Genomic DNA, 20,090 nt, shown 5'->3' on the forward strand with positions numbered 1-20,090 from the left:
CGGGCAGTTGGAGGCGGCGCTGCGCTGCCCTGAGAGTGGCAGCATCTGGGCTGGACTTCCTGAAATGCGCACAGATGCGGCGCACCTTCGTGAGCAAATCAGACAGATTGGGGTATGTCTTGAGGAAACGCTGCACTATCAGATTTAACACATGGGCCAGGCATGGCACATGTGTCAGTCTGCCGAGTTGCAGAGCCGCCACCAGGTTACGGCCGTTGTCACACACAACCATTCCCGGCTTGAGGTTCAGCGGTGCCAGCCACAGATCAGTCTGCGCCGTGATGCCCTGTAATAGCTCTTGGGCGGTGTGCCTTTTGTCGCCTAGGCTCAGCAGTTTGAGCACCGCCTGCTGTCGCTTAGCGACGGCACTGCTGCTGTGCCTAGAGCTACCGACTGATGGCGCCGTGCCCACGGATGGTAGTTCGGAGGAGGAGGTGGAGGAGGGGTGGGAGGAGGAGGAGGCATAGTAGGCCTGAAACACCTGGACCGAGGTAGGCCCCGCAATCCTCGGCGTCGGCAGTATATGAGCAGCCCCAGGGTCAGACTCGGTCCCAGCCTCCACCAAGTTAACCCAATGTGCCGTCAGCGATATATAGTGGCCCTGCCCGGCAGCACTCGTCCACGTGTCCGTGGTCAGGTGGACCTTGTCAGAAACGGCGTTGGTCAGGGCACGGATGATGTTGTCTGACACGTGCTGGTGCAGGGCTGGGACGGCACATCGGGAAAAGTAGTGGCGGCTGGGGACCGAATACCGAGGGGCGGCCGCCGCCATGAGGTTGCGAAAGGCCTCGGTCTCTACTAGCCTATAGGGCAGCATCTCCAGGCTAAGCAATCTGGAGATGTGCACATTAAGGGCTTGGGCGTGCGGGTGGGTTGCACTATATTTGCGTTTCCGCTCCAGCGTCTGGGGTATGGAGAGCTGAACGCTGGTGGATGCTGTGGAGGATCGTGGAGGCGACGATGGGGTTTTTGTGCCAGGGTCCTGGGCAGGGGGCTGACTAGCAGCTGACACAGGGGAAGGAGCAGTGGTGTGCACGGCCGGAGGTGAACGGGCTTGTTGCCACTGAGTGGGGTGCTTAGCATTCATATGCCTGCGCATACTGGTGGTAGTTAAGCTAGTAGTGGTGGAACCCCTGCTGAGCCTGGTTTGGCAAATGTTGCACACCACAGTCCGTCGGTCATCCGGTGTTTCCTTAAAGAACCTCCACACTTCTGAAGATCTAGCCCTCGCCGCAAGAGCCCTCACCACGGGAGCTTCACTAGTTGACAGTGGCGCTGATGCACCAGCTCTGGCCCTGCCTCTCCGTCTGGCCCCACCACTGCCTCTTCCAACCTGTTCAGGTCGAGGACTCTCCTCCGTCTCAGAAGCACTGTGTTCACCCGGCCTCTCAACCCAGCTTGGGTCTGTCACCTCATCATCCTCCGATCCCTCAGTCTGCTCCCCCCTCGGACTTCCTGCCCTGACAACAACTTCCCCACTGTCTGACAACCGTGTCTCCTCATCGTCGGACACCTCTTTACACACTTCCACTACGTCAAGAAGGTCATCATCACCCACAGACTGTGACTGGTGGAAAACCTGGGCATCGGAAAATTGCTCAGCAGCAACCGGACAAGTGGTTTGTGACTGTGGGAAGGGTCCAGAAAACAGTTCCTCAGAGTATGCCGGTTCAAATGCCAAATTTTCCTGGGAGGGGGCAGACTGGGGGGGAGGAGGCTGAGGTGCAGGAGCTGGAGGAGTGGCGATTTCGGTGACATGGGTGGACTGCGTGGAAGACTGACTGGTGGTGGACAAATTGCTCGAAGCATTGTCAGCAATCCACGACATCACCTGTTCGCACTGTTCTGGCCTCAACAGTGCTCTACCACGAGTCCCAGTAACTTCAGACATGAACCTAGGGAGTGTAGCTCTGCGGCGTTCCCCTGCTCCCTCATCAGCAGGTGGTGTCTCACCCCGCCCAGGACCACGGCCTCTGACCCCTGCAGTAGTTGGACGCCCACGTCCCCGCCCTCGTCCTCTACCCCTAGCCCTCGGGTTAAACATTTTTAAAATGAGAGTTATAACTTTATTTTTTTTTTTACTTTTTTTTGGTTTTTTTTGAGTTTTTAAAACCAAACAATGCTATCCTATTGCTATGGCTATTTTCTAGCCAAGTATCAAAGGAAGCACAGTACTATGCCAGATGAGATGACACTGAGTTATTGCCTAATAGAAATCCAACCCCTACTGAATTTTGCCACTTCGGCCTTTGCTATGGATATGTGCGCCACTAAGCGCAGAACACAGCGGTCGCAAGTCCCACTACAAATTGCTCAGAATTGGCAAGTACATGCACTGCAGAAACTACAGCCACCAGCAGATCAACCAGAAATCAAATATATAGAACGCTACTGTAGGCTTCAAGATCAAGAAGCTGTTTGTATTCTCCTATGGCTATTTTCTAGCCAAGTATCAAAGGAAGCACAGTACTATGCCAGATGAGATGACACTGAGTTATTGCCTAATAGAAATCCAACCCCTACTGAATTTTCCCACTTCGGTCTTTGCTATGGATATGTGTGCCACTAAGAGCTAAACACAACGGTAGCAAGTCCCCCTGCTAATTCCTCACAAAATGGTAAAATATGCAAATTAAAATAAAAAAAGTAGAACGTTATTGTAGCCCTAAGAAGGGCTGTTGGGTTCTTTGAGAATCACTCCTGCCTAACAGTAAGCTAATAGAACACCCTAACGCTTTCCCTGAGCAGCAGCAGCTCTCTCCCTAGCGGCATCCAGAGACAGAATGATCCGAGCAGCGCGGCCAGCGGCTAGTCTATCCCAGGGTCACCTGATCTGGCCAGCCAACCACTGCTATCGACGTGTAAGGGTACCACGTCATGCTGGGTGGAGTGCAGAGTCTCCTGGCTTGTGATTGGCTCTGTTTCTGGCCGCCAAAAAGCAAAACGGCGGGAGCTGCCATTTTCTCGAGCGGGCGAAGTATTCGTCCGAGTAACGAGCAGTTTCGAGTACCCTAATGCTCGACCGAGCATCAAGCTCGGACGAGCATGTTCGCTCATCTCTAGTAACAAACTTATGTCACAAATAATGGATATTAATCGCAACTTGAACTACCTAAGCTCTCTAGAGATAAGAGTTCAGAACTGTTGAAACCAGTTATACAAGAGGAGCTATGTAACATTTTGGCCTCACTTCCATGGGGAAAAAGTCCAGGTCCAGTTAGGCATTTTAAAAAAATCACAAGGTGAAGTGTTGCAGTGCACTCTTGGCAAGGGAACACCCATCTCAGCAGGCGCTGTTCTGGTAACTACTGTACTATATCATTATTGAGCGTCAATGCAAAAATGTGGGCAAAATTCCTGGCCAAGAGAATAGGCACTTACTTACCACAGCTAATAAGTAAAGAACAAACATGATTTGTTCCAGGAAGAGAGGGCAACCATAATTCCACAAGAGTTATCCAAGCAACCTATTCACCAAGAGAAAAGAATATATTGTTAGTCCATTCTATAAAGTTGATTGGGGATACATGGAAGCTGTTCTGGAATGTATTGACTTTCCACCTCAGTTTGTAAAGGTTATCATGACCCTATTTGCCAAACCAAGTGCCTGGGTCAGAATTAATGCCACATTGTCGAGTAAGTTTCAAATTGAAAGTGACACTAATCAAGGTTGCCCTCTCTCGTCCTCTCTTTTTATTTTGACAATGGAAACCCTGTTGCTGAGCTTTATCCAACATCCACACATATGGTGGCTTACATATACACCTCAAAGATGCATTTGCAGATTACCTTCTGATTATGATTACTAATCCAGCACAATCTTACCGCCATATTATGACATTGCTAGAACATGATTGCATCTCGATTGTTATTTCCTTCTACTGCGCATAAACGTGGGGTACTGTAGATCCTATACCAGGGAGCAAATGGAAAGATAGTGTAGACCTCCAGGGTAAAGAAAGGATTTTTATTTGTGTATACTCACAAAGTATCAGTAAAAGCATGTAGCGTCAAACACCTCGCCCGACCCAGGTTTTGCCTCTTCAGGCTTCTTCTGGGGTATGGTGTTTGACGCAGAAACAGGTGTTTAAATACCAAATTTGCATAGAACAGAGACATTTGTAAAACGCAGCACAGGTTTTCTAAATAAAATTAATCACCCACATAGCCCTATAAACATCGCAAAAATATTCAGTATTACATGTGTTTCACATTCTTGCACACATATACCGTAAAAATCGCAAATAGACTCTATTAAAAAGTTTGTTAAAAAGTTAAAAGTAAACAATAAGCAAACAAAAAGTTTTACCAAAAGTTAACAAAGTTTATATAAAGCATATCCAGTGACACCTGCTGACATACACATCTAAGTTGTGAGCTGATGTCAACCGCAAAAGAGTTTTTAATCTGTTTATGCTCATCAGATATAGTCATTCTCAAATAGACATTATTAAAGAGTTTTTGTTCAAACGTTTTTGTTAAAAGTAAACAAAGTGTACAAAAAGTTTACAAAAAGTTTATATAAACTTCTTCGTATTGATGATCGCTTTAAAGTGCACAGATCCACATCCTAAAGTCTTCTGGTATTGTATTGTTTTAGTTTCCCACGTGGTTTCAACCAATCACAGAGCCCTTTTAACCAGCCTAGCATAGAGGGAGTTAGGTGACATACCCACAACCTACCCCCATCTTTCATCACTTATAATATCCCTATGCTTGGCTCCAACCTAATGTTCACACAGCCCGCACCCTGAGTAGTGTGAACAGGTTTTTAACTGCTGAAAAGATGTTGTGGTTAATTCTAAATACGACGGCAAATAGCAACTAAATCATGATTCTAAAAACTGAAAAAACACATGGGGAGAATTCTTGAGTATATACGTATCATACAGGACAATATTTCTTAGTTTAAAAAACTCTGTAATTCAAAGTCTATGTTTACCAAGGATGACTAAAAGGAGGAGGAACGGCCCCGGTCCCAAGAAATGAATGGACATTTACTTCGACTCGGCATCACACTTTAGCAAAGATGGCACTGCTCCCCACGAGGCTGGGGAGGTCCCTGACGTGCCATAAACAGCCTTGAAAGCGAGAAGCGCCTACTTGCCTCCAGGATGATCAATATCAGCTCCGGCTTCCCTGCATTACAGGGGAGCTGCGTCTATAAGTGGGGTATATGGGGAAGCTCGCCATAAAGGAACAGCGGGCTCAGGGACCTTCCTCCACCCCCTATCGCCATCTCAGAGCCCTGAAAAACAGCTGCAACGTATGTGTCCCAGGAGTGAAGGTGCTTACAGTCAAGAGCTGCTGTACAGAACATTGGAGGAAGGCCACGATGAGTTAAAGCAGATTCCCACCACAGATAAAGTAATAAGTCTGGACTAATACTGCTCTACATTGATATATTTGTATATGTTGATTCTTCTATCTGTTATACTATTTTTGTCTCATAGGGGTACATGTCGACATGAAGGAGAACATATGCGAGCACAAAGGGCAACCTGAAGAGAATTATCATCAATCATCATGTTAAATTATTAACAATCCTCATGTCCTAAGTAATGGGGGTGCACATAAAAAGCAACGGCAGTAAGATGTAATTATGAAATGGAGCTTTAAAAAAGTCGATAAAAAAGAAATAGAATGTGGGCTGAAGCTTGCTCCGTAACCGACATCCTATATGTACAAGAAGCACACAGGATTAGGAACCAGGCTCTTCCCCATATATACATGTCACACTATTCAAACAAAAGCAAAGGGGTTATAATTGCCATCAAGAACTCGGTGGCTTTCCAAGAACTAAATGTAATAACTGATGAGGTTGGGAGATAACATTATCCTTAACTGTTTACTTATTGATGCTCCACACACTCTTGGCCTAGCCAAATTAAAGGCCTTGAGCAAGAGTGGTGGGGCAATGATCTTTACCTGATGTGTGCAGGGCACACCACAGTCTTGAAGGTGATTACACATACCACTCTGTAGCCCACAACTCTTACTCACGCGTTGACATATTCCTTGTACAAAGAGAAGCCCTGCTAAGAGCCACTAAAACCACCATGGAAAAAATCATGAGGTCCTTAAAAGGGAATCCGATATATATCCTGCAACTTACTTATGGCGCTGTAGTCCTAGTCTGCTAAACAACCCTGAACATAAAAAGATCCTTGAGAGGTAGCTACAATTTATTTTTAAACTTAACTCTGACGAAAACCACTATGCTCTGTACTTCTTCATATTTATGAGAAAAGGCTACAAAAAACAAAGGCTTGGTACTACTCACAAGGCAATAAAGTTGGGAGACTGCTGGTGTCACAACTGACAGCAAGACACGTCTACATACAAGACTAAAATAGCATATTTAAAAGACCCGCAAACAGAAGGGAAGGTGACCCACCCTGTAGACATAGCTAACAGCTACAAAGTCTTTTTACACAGGTCTTTATAATCTGAAGAGTGACCTCCTCACATATCACCACGGATAATGACGTAAGCTGACACCTGCGACCGGAGTCGAAGTGGTACCCGGTTTTCACCAGAGCCCAGCGCAAAGCAGGTTGGACTTGGTGTGGTACCACCAAGTCGTTCCACAGGCACAAATTTGTCCGCGGTTGCGTCCAAGGGGAAGTGCTTAGAATATAAATGAATATAATTACCTGTGTATTACCATTCTCCTTAATGGTGTGTGTTCAATATGGAAGGTCACCGCTGACCACATAGAGATGTACATAAACCTATACTGTTACGAGATTGAACTTGCTCAACATGAAACAAGAGATATGATTTACAAATCTAAAAATAAAAGTGAATTTATTCTCAAATCTAGCAGATTCATAGCAGAATAAGAGAAAAAAGTTTTAAGAAAAGATTGGTGCCTGTCACTTTATTTGCATAAAAGTTTTAAAAGCACTCTCCTATATTCCCAATTATTTAGTAGCTCCTTGTATCTGAAACATTGGACCCCTCTTTCCCCATGTAGAGCTATTGATTTTATAGATTGAGAATCCATTTTATAGGGGATTATGATGTTGAATGAAGATATCCTGATCATGTTACTTTATAAATTGTGCAAAGACAGACCAAGCATAGAAGACAAGCTGGCACTCATACAGCAAAATTTATGAGATAACTTATGGCAAAATGCTAATTTCTTTTTCTCTCTAAAGCACTGTGGTCCATTTAGATTAGGTTTGTATGAGAGAGAAGACTCGAGAGGACAAATGATGGAGTTCAGTAAAGAATGTAATCATGTTCATGATTAATTCCATTTTAATGAAATGCACAGTGCTAATTTTTGCCCTGGGTAACAGCATTAGCAAATCTTGCATCAGCAATTTGTCTGAGTCATTCTTTGCATGCTTATTGATTAAAAACACAGTCAACGCAGACTAAAAGAGGATATCTTAAATCCTTCTCTATCAGTTGGATAGAGGGTCTGAATTGTTAGACATTTCTGTTTGAAATTGAAACAAGTGCCTTGGCTGCTGTGTGTAAGCGCTTTGCTGAGCCTGAACAGAAAGGGATGGGGAGGACGTTCCAAGTTCAGTATATCTAAGATACTGAGAAGGAGTATACCGAAGTGAAGATCAGGAATAGGGGCTGTTAGAATTAGGAGAATAGGACTTATGCCTGCACATCAGACATAGGCTGCCAGAATAGGAGAACAGGTAAAGAACGTGTGTCTGGGGATTTTGACAGCAATTAGGAGAAAAGGGAGATCGTTAAGGGGGACCTTCTGAGAAACCTCTATGTAGGACTGTTGGAAAAGTGCAAGTTGATATAATGAAACAGAAGGGCTGGTAGCATTATGGTGAAAAGGAAAGTAGTAGTGAAGGTTTGAAGGTTTTGGGATGTGTTAGAGGATCTGATGATTGTGCAAGTGAGAAAACTTGATCAGATTTGCAAACAGACATTTAGAGCCTCTGCCTTTGGCAGACAGACCAGGACAGAGTGACAGGAATCTTTCAGAGTGCCCATTGAAGAAAGAGACACGCGATAAGGGTCATTTCAAAGTTTTTGATGTGGAGAGTATTTGAGAAAAAAGAGATTTTATTATATTTTCCTCGGGAGGGAAAGATGGCATCTGGAATGCAGATTCTACCCCTGTATCTGGTGGTTAGAGAAGATGACAAGCCCTACCATCTTTCAGCGGTGACCATCTTAGAACAGTTTATCCTTCAGTGGTGGCCATCTTAAGACTTCCCTTAAAGTCCCTGAAAGTTAATTGCCTATGACTTTACTCTGTTGGCACCTGGTTTTTTGTTGTGGTTTAGCAGCTGAGCACCCTTTGAGATTCTTGACAGGTGTCTGGAATAAACGCAGGCAGAAGATGATTTCATCTAATTTCAGACTTCCGCTAAGGATCTTGGGAGTGGGACAGTGTTCATTTGATTATGTCCCGGTTAAAACTTATTTGATCTCGACCATTAGAGAAAAATGACTAGAAAGATTATTGCAATGTCGCTGGTACCTGCTTTCTGGAGTTTGTAGCGATAACGAAGGAGATTGTGGGGACAACTGTGCCTGAGCTGCGTTATCTGTTTTGTTCAGAACTCACCTTGATGTTCATAGAAAGCTGAATTTCTCCATATTGAGCTGCTAGTGACAATGTTTCCAAAAGGTGGTACGGTGCAATGCTGCGTCCAGAGTTCTTTTCTAACAATCTAAGAAGACTTGAAGGAATTTGCTTGTGATACAAGAATACAGTATGATGTGATGTCCTCCTGTGTACCCCACAAACAGACTAAGCAAGAACAAGCCCCCCAACTGTATGACAGAGCTTATGACTGACTTATGTTCCTTTTTGACTAAAAACCAACACAAGTTTACCTGACTTCTGTTTGACTATATATGTGTGAAGAACACATTGCAGATGTATTTAAACATCTGCAATTTGTTCTTCACACACATATATATTGTTCTTCACATGCTATTTTGTTCGCGCCGTTCCGCGCGTATCTCCCGACAAGTAAGCAGATGTGCCGAACATCTGTAATCTATTCTGCACTGTGTTCTGCACTGTGTTTTTATCTTAAATGATCCTGTGTTCACTGTGTTCACTGTGTACAATGTTTTTATTCTATTCTTCACTGTTCTTCACATCTGCTAAATTGTCGGGAGATAATATACGCGCGGAACAGTGAAGAATAGATCGCCGATGTTTGCAAATTATCAGAAGACATTATTTTTCAATTAAATAACACATTTTAATCCCAAACCATGGTCCCTTTGAAATATGCTCGAGTCTCCCATTGAATCGCGCGTCAAAAATGCGCCGAAAACGCAAAAAAAACGCAAATTACTCCAAGGAAAAATGGAACAAAAACGCAGCCAAAACGTCAGTTTTTCACGCATTGCACCCGCACGTGAAACGCAACGCTAGTGTGCAAGAGGCCTAAATCTGTTGTAATGGGTTGTTACCAAAGATGTTAACAGACTAGACATCTCTGCCAGACTTGACGTACAGAGGGATTGATAAGACTATGACTGAAAGACAGGAGGAAACAGAGACCAGTTTTACAGATCGCTGCTAAAGTAGGACTGATAAAAGTTGCGGTCCGGTGAGAGCCAAGCTCAAGTGGGCGTTCTTCAACTTGTGGGGAGCAGACATTGCCCAAGTGACTGGAGTAACTGGCCATATTCTAGGGAAACGGAGATGCCCCCAACAGGACAGGACTAGGGGGTGGTAACAGATGAGGACATCAGCAAGTACATTACACCAGACAGAGTTAGCTCCCCTCATTGTAGAACTGAAGTGTGACTCCTCCCCTGCTAGCCCGATGATGATTTTAACCCATTCCCAGTGAAGAATAAGACCAAGAAAGAACAGCTTGTTACATGTAGAATGGTCCATGACCTCCAAGCTGCCAATGAGTGTAATGAAGCCCAAAGGAACTTTAAGCTTTATGTAACTGAGGAAGAGCCTTGTTCAGGCTTGAAACGCGTCTTACACAGCTTATCAATAAAAGTATTGAATGACCAATATCTGAAAGTGGAGTGATTGGCACCGATATCTACCCTGGGAACCAACATTACCAAGAACCTACATGAAGATTAGACTGGCAGAATTGGCGAAACACGTCTCTGCTCCTACCTGTGGTTTGTACCTACTACCCTCCCTTGCTTTTCCTGGGCATTGTTTACTTTACCACTACCCAGGCCCTATATACTGTATTGTCTTATGTGGATGTACTGGTATTGATTTAATGTCTGCATGTACATAGGGATTTATCAGCATCTTTGATTAAGGTAGAGAGCTTTGCTTTTGTCTGTTTGTTGTTCCTGTATTGTCTACAACTCGTTCCCATGCATGTCTATAGGGGACATAAGTTTTACATTTTTATATGTGTATAATAAAGGTTATTGCAGTATACTCAGTACATTGTATTCCTTTTTTGGTGCAAACCTAGCTGACAGGTCAAATCCTGTCATTTCTACTTGTCTTATTTTCCTAAAAGCAGTGTAACAGAGAATACATTTGAAGATGGCGCCGGCATCGTGGACCATAACCAAAACATTGAGGCTACAGGAATGGGGGTGTGACATGAACGTGCAACTCTCCAATTAAGGGAACCTGATTTGTTATGATTTGAATGTTCCTCCTTTTTCTGCTTTTCTCTTGCTTTTCTATATAGACTTGTGAACCCAAATAAACTGGCCCAGTGCTGATTCTTGCCCGGGGCAGAAGCACGTGTGAGACTTGAATCAGCAGTTGTTGGAGTCATTCCTTAAAATATGTTTTATTGACTGGAAATACAACAATTGACGCACTATAAAGAGGATATCTTAAATCCTACCCTAACCAGCCTAGTATATAGCCCGCCAGCTCATGCTCACATATATAGATAGATGTACTTTGCCCCAGTACATCCATCCTTTTGCCCCAAGTATACAGCCAGTCCTTTGTCCCCCAGTATACTGCCTGCATCCCCTGCCACCCAGTATATAGTCTGCAGCCCTTGCCACCCAGTATATAGTCTGCAGCCCCGGCCCCCCAGTATATAGCCTGCAGCCCCTGCCCCTCCCCAGTTTAAAGCCTGCAGCTCCTGCCCCTCCCCAATTTATAGCCTGCAGCCTTTGCCCCCCACATAATATAGCCTGCAGCCCCAGCCCACCATTACATAGCCCGCAGCCCTGCTCACCCAGCATATATCCTTCATCCCTGCCTACCCAGTATATAGCCTGCAGCCCTGCCCTCACCAGTTTATTGCCTGAAGCCACTGCCGTCAATATATGCTCCCCCCAAGGCCGGTTCTTTTATGTCCATCGAAGCTCTGGCATTGGCTCTGTGTCTCCGTTTGGTCCGACACAGGCACCATGGCGTCAGCCGCTTGCTGACGTCATAGTGTGTGCCAATGCAGGAGTGCAAACTAGAATGTCAGCATGGGGCTGATGGCTTGTTGCCTGTGATGGACCGCGCAGAGACACGGAGCCGATGCCGGAGCATTGATGAACAGAAGAGGACCTGCTGGGGGGCGGGGGGGGGGCGTACACTTTTTGTTTTTTTTCCTTGACCCGAGTTTGGTTTTTTCAGCATAATTTTTGTGCTAAATCACTTGGCTTATACTCAAGTATATATGGTATATCTAGATAATATTTTTAAAGATAAAGAATAGCTCAGTCTGCAAATTGAAAAATTTGCACATATTAATATATAAATTAATGGCAAAGATTTTGTTTCGCTATTTAAAAATCCTGAAAACATATATATCTCAATATGTAAAGAATAAACTGCATTGCCATAGATTTCAATTGGTAAATTTCAGTTCTGGCTGTTCTCTTTTTATGTGACAATAAAGGGAAGGTTCCAGTGTGACTAGGCAACAGTATATACAAGAGAAAGAAAAAAAATACAATAGCTATACATTTTCCTTAGTAGACAAAAGAGGAATTATCTTTTAAATGCAGAGTCTGCAGGCCACAGCACGGCAGCACTATATAAAGACCTTTTCCTGCTCATCACTTAGCATCAAGCTTTTGGCATTTAGCAATAGTTCAAAATGGGAAAAGTAAGAACATTTTCGTTAACTGCTATGTTTGCTGGGTTACATGACAAAATTATGTTATCTCTCAATATATTTCTATCTACAGAAATAGCTGTTCTGATAACCAAGGCTGGTTCAGGGTCTGTACAGGTCATTTTCTGTGGATTTCTACTCTTGTATATAATTGTAGACTGTAAGTTTATATGATGCTGATATAAAAATCCAAGAATGACCTGCAAGAAGTTAAAGCTTGTTAATAAGTAGCACTTATATTTTCTGTGGGCAGGGGTTGTATTTTTATAACCAGATTTCTTTATATGTTAAGGGAGTTTTACAGTGTTTTTTCATTGCTACAACAGGTTAACACTTGTTGTTAGTTTGAGACACGCATTGCATTTTAAAGTAAATCCAACTAAGCCTCATTACAACAATGTGAAGCTCTGGGTTTTATTTTAAAGAAAACAGACACACCTTTCCAAAACTGTACAATATCTTTAACTTTCTGTGTTTCTTTTTTTCAGATTTTCTTTTATGAAGAGAGAAACTTTCAGGGCCGCTGCTATGAATGCAGCTCAGATTGTACTGATATGTCATCTTATTTCAACCGCTGTAACTCCATCCGAGTAGAAAGTGGCAACTGGATTTTGTATGAGCACTCTAACTACAGAGGACATCAATATTACCTATGGAGAGGTGAATACCCTGATTTTCATCAGTGGATGGGCTACAATGATTCCATCAGGTCTTGTCGTCTGACACCACAGGTATGTACCACATACTGGATCTCTTTGATCACAGAACAGTAACACTGTATTATTTTGCATCAGAAATACTAAAAATAATTCTTTGATAAATATATCTAAGAATATTTCTGAAAATTCTTTCAAATTAAGGCAAATAGTAGTCTTAGGATGCACCAAATCTATTATTCAGCATCAACCATCTAATATTATAAATAAAAAGTAAGTATAAAGTCTTAGACAACTTTGTCTAGGTTTGACTAGGTTTACCAAAATTATGATGACACAGTACTGTACTTACTTATTAAAGCTATTATCTAAGTAGCATTCTATGTTCAGTATCAGCTTTAAAGGATAAAATGTGATATTTACTCATAGATCCAGGCTTCTTATATTTGTTATCCATGGTCTCCTTACTTCTTAAATTAACTTTTAAAATTACGCTACTAAGCCTGACGGGCTACTGGGGTAGTTCTCAGAGCCCCTCTGTGTTGCAGATTCACAGACTGTTACAGTGTTGCTCTTTCCCCTCCCACTGTGAGCTGAAACTTTCTGTACTGCAATGAGATTACTTCAGGCAAAGGGAGGGGAAGTGCTGAGCAGGAGCAAAGGGGCAAGGTGTGACAGTCTAGCAGCCTGTGAATCTGCAGCACAGAAGGGTTATGCAAACTGACAGGAAGACCTTCAGGCTCATGAAGATGATTTTAAAAGTTCCTTTTAAAAAGGAGACTGTGGATAACATATACAAGAAGATGACCACAGCCATTGCCTGGATCTATAATTAAGTGCCCCTGCTTTATCTAGCTTGATTTTGATTGTAGATTTCCTTAATCATTTATTGAATAATTGTGATAATTATATTAATATTTTTTTTCTAAAGCACCATGGTTCTTATAAAATGAAGATCTATGAGAGAGGAGATTTTAAAGGACAAATGATGGAGTTTTCTGAAGACTGCCCCCATGTTTATGAGAGATTCCGCTACCATGATATTAACTCCTGTCATGTACATGATGGTCACTGGATGTTCTATGAGGAGCCCAACTATAAGGGACGTCAGTATTACCTGAGACCTGGAGAATATAAGAGGTTTTCCGACTGGGGAGCTCTGAATGCTAAAATTGGATCTTTCAGAAGAGTCCACCAATTTTATTAAGCTTATCGATTGATGGATTTTGTTTCTGGTACACAATAAACATTTTAAAAAATATCAAACTGTATGTGTTTGTTTTTTGCAATTAGGATGTATAAGATTGGTAATCAATTGCTAATAGGAAAATGTCACGGGTTCCCCCGTGATCCATGTCTTGGATCGGGGGCACACTCGTGCCCCTCTCTGTGGCACCGCTCCCCCCAACCCACACTCACCTCTCCATGCTCCTGCTCCAGTCCCGGCTAGGCCGCACGCGCTCCTGCTCCTAGGGCGCGTGCACGCCGGCATTTAAAGGGCCAGCGCACCACTGATTGGTGCCGGCACTTCCGGTTTCCCATAAAGACAGACAGATCCCATCACTAGCTGATGGATCTTTGAGCTACCTAGAAATGAGAGAAAGCTTCCTCTGTGATCCCTGTGTTCCCTGCTTTTATTCCTTGTCCCCGTGCCTGCCTTGCTTGATCTCCTGTTGCTGACGCCGGACTTCAACTTTGACTCTGCATCTCTGCCGCCAGCCCTAATTACCAGCCTGAAACTGACTACGAGACTGTCTCCTGAATTGGTGCCTCGACCTTGTAGGCGTGGCCATGTGATGTGGGTGGAGTTACTAAACTCCACACAAACTGTTGATGGATGGTCAAAATCAACATGTAGAGCACAGAGAAACTCATGCTGCCTCCCTTATAAAAGAACAAAACTTAATACTGACATATATATATATATACACACACATATATATGCACACACAAAATTCACCCTACTACAATACCTTCTCTGATAAACAAGATTGCAACTACCATGATGTTGCCACTAGAGATGAGCAAGCACTAAAATGCTCGAGTGCTAGTTATTTGAGTCAAACTTTTTCCGATGGTCGAGTGCTCGTTTCGAATAACGAACCCCATTAAAGTCAATGGGAGACCCGAGCATTTTTCAAGGGGACCAAGGCTCTGCACAGGGAAGCTTGGCCAAAAACCTGGAAACCTCAGAAAATGATGGAAACACCACGGAAATGGACAGGAAACAGCAGGGGCAGCATGCATGGATGCCTCTGAGGCTGCCATTATGCCAAAATTATGGGCAACAGCATGGCGATGACAGTATGGGCGAGTGAGGTTGCTATGGAGACAATTAAATTTGGATAGTGCCTGTATGTGGCAGTCCAAAAAAGTTTTCAGAACAGAGGACTAGGTAGGTGGCCTGCCAGAAAAATTAAATAGATAGAGTACCTGTATCTGGCACTCCCAAAAATTTTTTAAAACAAAGGACCGGGTAGGTGGCCCTCCAGAAAAATTCAATATATAGAGTACTTGTATGTGGCACTCCCAAAAATTTTTTAAAACAGAGGACCGGGTAGGTGGCCCTCCAGAAAAATTAAATACATAGAGGACTATAGCTAGAGCCAGTTGGCCCTGGCAAAAAAATAGCCAGTTGCCTCTGCTTTAGTGTACCAAGAGGAGGAGGAGGAGGAGAATGAGGAGGAGATGCACATACATGAGAATTATTCAGGTTGAGCTGCTGTCACCTGGTGGAGAATGGAAATCATGAGAAATTGATGCTTAATTCATCTTAAAAAGCGTCAGCCTGTCAGCGCTGTCAGTCGACAGGAGTGTATGCTTATCGGTGATGATGCCACCAGCTGCACTGGAAACCTGCTCTGACAACACGCTAGCGGCAGGGCAGGCAAGAACCTCCAAGGCGTACAGTGCCAGTTCGGCCCACATGTCCAGCTTTGAAACCCAGTAGTTGTAGGGATCTGTGTAATCATTTAGGACGATGGTATGGTCAGCTACGTACTCCCTCACCATCTTTCTGTAAACCTCACTCCTACTCCTAAAGCATACCCCTGCCAGTGCTGGACAAGCTGCCTGCTTGCCTACTCTCCCTCGCTACTTGTCCCGCAGAAGTATGCCGCTAGCGCTGTCAGATGGGAAAGACTGTTTCAGCTTGTGCACCAGGGCCTGCTGGTATTCATGCACTCTTACACTCCTTTCCTCTACAGGGATGAGAGTGAAAAGATTTTGCGTGTACTGTGGGTCCAGGAGAGTGAATACCCAATAATCTGTGCTGGAAAAAATTCTTTGAATGCAAGGGTCACGGGATAGGCAGCCTAGCATGAAATCTGCCATATGCACCAGAGTCCCAACGCGCAAGGATTCACTCCCCTCACTGGCCTGACCCTCCATTTCCTCCTACTTTTCCAAATCCTCTTCTTCTGCCCATACACGCTGAACAGTTAATAAGGACTGAGCAATAACTCTGGCTATCAACAACGGAATCTTCTTCCCCTGTCTCTTGTGATGAGTGCAAAGCTTCCGACTTCACGCTGACCAGAGAGTTTTTCAACAGGCCAAGCAGCGGGATGGTGAGGCTGATGATGGAGGCCTCACCACTGACCATCTGTGTTGACTCCTTTAAGTTACTCAGCACCTGACAGATATCAGACATCCACGTCCACTCCTCATTGTAGACTTGAGGAAGCTGACTGACCTGACTACCAGTTCTGGTTGAAGTTGACATCTGGCAGTCTACAATCGCTCTGAGCTGCTGGTAAACTCTGGATAACATGGTTAATGTGGAGTTCCATCTCGTGGGCATGTCGCACAACAGTCGGTGAGCGGGCAGTTGGAGGCGGCGCTGCGCTGCCCTGAGAGTGGCAGCATCTGTGGTCGACTTTCTGAAATGCACACAGATGCGGCGCACCTTCGTGAGCAAATCAGACAGATTGATGTCTTGAGGAACTGCTGAACTATAAGATTTAACACATGGGCCAGGCATGGCACATTTGTCAGTCTGCTGAATTACAGAGCCGCCAACAGGTTACGGCCATTGTCACACACAACCATGCCTGGCTTCAGGTTCAGCGGTGCCAGCCACAGATCAGTCTGTGCCGTGATGCCCTGTAATAGCTCTTGGGCGGTGTGCTTTTTATCGCCTAGGCTCAGAAGTTTGAACACTGCCTGCTGTCGCTTAGCGACGGCACTGCTGCTGCGCCTAGAGCTACCGACTGATGGCGCCATGGCCACAGATGGTAGTAAAGAGGAGGAGGTGGAGGAGGGGTGGGAGGAGGAGGCATAGTAGGCCTGAGAGACCGCGACCGAAGTACGCCCTGCAATCCTCGGCGTCGGCAGTATATGAGCTGCCCCAGGGTCAGAGTCGGTCCCAGCCCCCACCAAGTGAACCCAATTTGCTGTCAGCTATACACAGTGGCCCTACCTGGCAGCACTCGTCCACGTGTCTGTGGTTAGCTGGACCTTGTCAGAAACAGCGTTGGTCAGGGCACGGATGATGTTGTCTGACACGTGCTGGTGCAGGGCTGGGACGGCACATCGGTAAAAGTAGTGGTGACTGGGGACCGAATATCAAGGGTGGGCGCCACCATGAGGTTGCGAAAGGCCTCGGTCTCTACCAGCCCATAGGGCAGCATCTCCAGGCTAAGTAATTTGGAGATGTGAACGTTGAGGGCTTGGGTGTGTGGATGGGTGGAACTGTATTTCCTCTTCCGCTCCAGCGTCTGGGGTATAGACAGCTGAACGCTGCGCATGGAGACATTGGTGGAAGCTGTTAAGGATCGTGGAGGCCAAGGTGTGCTTTTCGAGCGGGAGGTGTTTGTGCCGGGTCCTGACTACCAGAGGCAGCAAATGACACAGGGGAAAGAAGCAGTGGTGGGCCCGGCCGGAGGTGAACGGCCTTGGTTCCATTGAGTGAGGTGTTTAGCATTCATATGCCTGCGCATACTGGTGGTGGTTAAGCTAGTAGTGGTGGAATCCCTGCTGATCCTGGTGTGGCACAGGTTGCACACCACAGTCCGTTGGACATCTGGTGTTTCTTTAAAGAACCTCCAGACTTCAGAAATTCTAGCCCTCACCAAGGGAGCTTCACTACATGAAACATTTGGCGCTGAGGCACCAGCTCTGGCCCTGCCTCTCCATCTGGCCCCATCACTGCCTCTTCCAACCTGTTCTGGTATAGGACTTGCCTCCGTCTCAGAAGCACTGTCTTCACCCGGCCTATCAACCCAGCTTGGGTCTGTCACCTCATCATCCTCCAATCCCTCAGTCTGCTCTCCCTTGGACTTCCTGCCCTGACAACAACTTCACGACTGTCTGACAACCGTGTCTCCTCATCGTCTGACACCTCTTTACACACTTCTTCCACTCCGTCAACAATGTCATCATCACCCACAGACTGCGACCGTTGGAAAACCTGGGCATCGGGAAAGAGCTCAGCAGCAACCTGACAAGTGGTTTGTGACTCAGGTAAGGGTCCAGAAAACAGTTCCTTAGAGAATGCCGGATCAAATTCCAAATTTTCCTGGGAGGGGGCAGACTGGGGGGAAGTAGGTTGAGGTGGAGGAGTGCTCACTTGGGTAACATGGGTGGACTGCGTGGAAGACTGACTGGTGGACAAATGAGTTGAAGCATTGTCCGCAATCTTCCCTTAGCCTTCGGGTTCAACATTTTTCAAATTAAAGTCTTTAAGACAAAAGAGAAATATAAACTGTAAATTTTTTGGTAATTTTTTTTTTTTGGTTTTATAGAACAAAACGTGCAGAAGAAAGCAGACAGCAACCTCAGTAGATGATTGCTATGGCTAGTTTCTAACCAACACTGACAGCACACAAAAGGATTTTGTGCTGTGACTGTCACTTAAACTTTTGAAAAACGCTAATGTAGCCCTAACAAGGGCTTTTGGGTTCTTGTAGTATCACTCCTTCCTAACAGTAATCTAATAGAACACCCTAACGCTATCCCTGGTGGCATCCATACTCAATATTCAGTCAACCACTTACTGCCCTAAAAAGAAAAGAAAGGCCAGGGGAAAAAGAGGAGGAAGAAGAAACCATCAACAAAAAAGAAAACCAATCAATCAGTAATACCAAAAAGCCAGTAAAAATCTTTAACCTGTCGGATCACCAATTAACGACCGATGAACAGAGTGTGTTGAGCAAAGGCCTATCCTTTTGCCCTACAAACAGATCTAAAGAGTTAGATCTCTTTGTTGACCTTAACAATTTCATAAGGAAGGTCACCCTCAAACGACACTTCACTTTGAAAGAAACTAAAAGCCAAATTGACACAGTCCTCTTAACCGAACCCACCCAAGATACAGAACAAGCTACGGGTTTTATCCATACACATCTCAAACCGAAATCCAACTTCAACCCAACCCAAAGTCGAGGCCCCTTCATAAACACTTTTTACGCACTGGTTTCCTCAGATCTAAGAACTATAAAAAGACCACATAAACAAATATCTAACTTGAACAAAAAAGAAAGAGAAGCCCTTAAGAATCTTATGAATAATCCGGAAATCATTATAAAACCCGCCGACAAGGTTGGAGGTACAGTTCTACTTAAAAAGGACGACTACATCCAAGAGTCCCTAAAAATCCTATCGGACACAGAGTACTATACTCCCCTAAGCGAAGACCCTAAACAAGACCATATGGCAAGACTTACCGACCTACTTAATGAAGCCCACGAGTCGGGCATCCTAAACAAAAAGGAACATCAATATCTCCTTCCCAAAAATCCGAGGACAGCAGTCTTTTACTACCTGCCAAAGATTCACAAAAACCCTACCCACCCACCGGGACGTCCAATCATCTCAGGTGTTGATTCCCTGACTTCTAATCTCTCTGAATATGTTGACATCTTACTTCAGGATTATGTCAAACTCTTACCGACCTATCTGAGAGATTCAACTGATCTCATCCTGCAACTGAAAGGTTTCAAATGGGAACCATCATACTACCTGGTAACAATGGACGTGACCTCTCTATACACCAATATCTCCCACACCCTAGGTTTACAAGCAATCTTACAAGTCCTACAGAGAGATCAGAAAATGCCAACCCAACAGGTTGATTTTCTACTACAGAGCATCCATTTCATATTAAATCACAACACCTTCATATTCCAGACCTCTATCTACTCCCAAAAAAGAGGTACAGCAATGGGGACGAAGTTCGCCCCCAGTTACGATAACCTCTTCATGGGGGAATTCGAGAGATACTTCATCATGGGCAATTCAGAATACAATAAAAAGATCAAGATGTTTAAACGATACATCGCCGATCTCTTTCTGATCTGGGACGGTACAGAGCAAGAAGCCCATGACTTCTTACGAATCATTAACACCAATCCATGGGGCATCACCCTCACTCTGAACATTTCACCTGTCCGCATCGAATACTTGGATTTACTAATCT

At 44.7% G+C, this 20,090-nt stretch overlaps 1 protein-coding gene across 1 annotated transcript; it reads left to right on the forward strand.

Annotated features, from left to right (window-relative positions):
• The first annotated feature begins 11,928 nt into the window (after window positions 1–11,928).
• LOC140074530 (gamma-crystallin-4-like) lies at window positions 11,929–13,927 on the forward strand. The gene is made up of 3 exons (XM_072119503.1): window positions 11,929–12,008; window positions 12,506–12,748; window positions 13,605–13,927. The coding sequence occupies exons 1-3, from the start codon at window positions 12,000–12,002 to the stop codon at window positions 13,878–13,880; spliced, it is 528 nt and encodes a 175-aa protein (XP_071975604.1). The 5' UTR covers window positions 11,929–11,999; the 3' UTR covers window positions 13,881–13,927.
• Window positions 13,928–20,090: the final 6,163 nt, after the last annotated feature.

Source organism: Engystomops pustulosus, chromosome 8 (assembly GCF_040894005.1).
Source record: "Engystomops pustulosus chromosome 8, aEngPut4.maternal, whole genome shotgun sequence".
Lineage (NCBI taxonomy): Eukaryota > Metazoa > Chordata > Amphibia > Anura > Leptodactylidae > Engystomops > Engystomops pustulosus.